We start from the raw sequence: 974 nt of genomic DNA, 5'->3' as shown, positions 1-974 counted from the left end.
ATGAACACTGCGCGCAAAACACGTAAGCTCTCCTACGAGGAGAAGTTGGAGGTCGTCGCACAGCTCCATCAGTCCATGTCTGGCGGAAAGGTGGTGTGTGGTGCCATCTTGGCTACAGCTCGACGCATGAACATAGACCGCGTCACCGTGACTCCTGTATGGAACCAATTCGTGCGAAACAGCCACATGCCATCAGCGAAGCCTGGTCATGTTGGACGCAAACCAACCCACACGGATGACGAGATAACCAACCTCATCAGCGACGTACCCGAGGAGCAACGCTCAACCATGCGTGATATCGCCGAGGCCACCGGACGGTCGGTGTCTGCCGTGTACCGCAGCTTTCGCAACGGAACCCTGCAACGGCGTTCATCTCGACTCAAGCCTCTGCTCACGGTGGCGAACATGCTCGCACGCGTCGAATTCTGTCGCTTGCACGTCCGACGCTGCGCGCCGCCGGCATTGGCGATGACATTGGCCAGCGGCACTTCGAGTTTGACGACATGTGGGACATAGTTCACCTCGACGAAAAGTGGTTTAACGCCGACAAGGACCGACGTAAGGTGTACCTTGTGAAGGGCCAGACGATCGGGCGCCGCGCTGTCAAAAGCAAATGGTTTATCCCCAAATTGATGTTTTTGGCCGCCGTGGCACGTCCAAGATTCGATGAGGCCCGTGGCGCCATGTTCACTGGAAAGATCGGCATGCGGCCTTTTGTTGAGAATCGACCTGCTGTCCGCAACTCGCTCAATCGTCCAGCTGGTGCCACCATGCCTACACTCGTGAGTGTGAGTGGTGGGGTATATTTGGAATATGTTGTTACGAGGGTTATTCCTGCGATCATGGCTGCATTCCCAAGCGCGAACAAGCGCGTCGTGCTGCAGCATGATAACGCTTCGTCGCACCGTGTAACCACAGAAGCTGTCCTCGCGGCCGTGTCTCTTGACGGATGGACATTTGTCCTCCGGCGCTAA

At 56.6% G+C, this 974-nt stretch overlaps 1 protein-coding gene across 1 annotated transcript; it reads left to right on the top strand.

Annotated features, from left to right (window-relative positions):
* Window positions 1–974, top strand: H310_00179 (hypothetical protein; the record flags this gene model as incomplete). The annotated part of the gene is made up of 2 exons (XM_008862853.1): window positions 1–438; window positions 483–974. 2 exons carry the CDS (start codon window positions 1–3, stop codon window positions 972–974), a joined length of 930 nt encoding a protein of 309 aa, XP_008861075.1.

Source organism: Aphanomyces invadans (genome assembly GCF_000520115.1).
Source record: "Aphanomyces invadans strain NJM9701 unplaced genomic scaffold supercont1.1, whole genome shotgun sequence".
Classification (NCBI taxonomy): Eukaryota; Oomycota; class Saprolegniomycetes; order Saprolegniales; family Verrucalvaceae; genus Aphanomyces; species Aphanomyces invadans.
The sequence above is the reverse complement of the archived record's forward strand: the minus strand, read 5'-3'. Positions and strand labels throughout refer to the sequence as shown.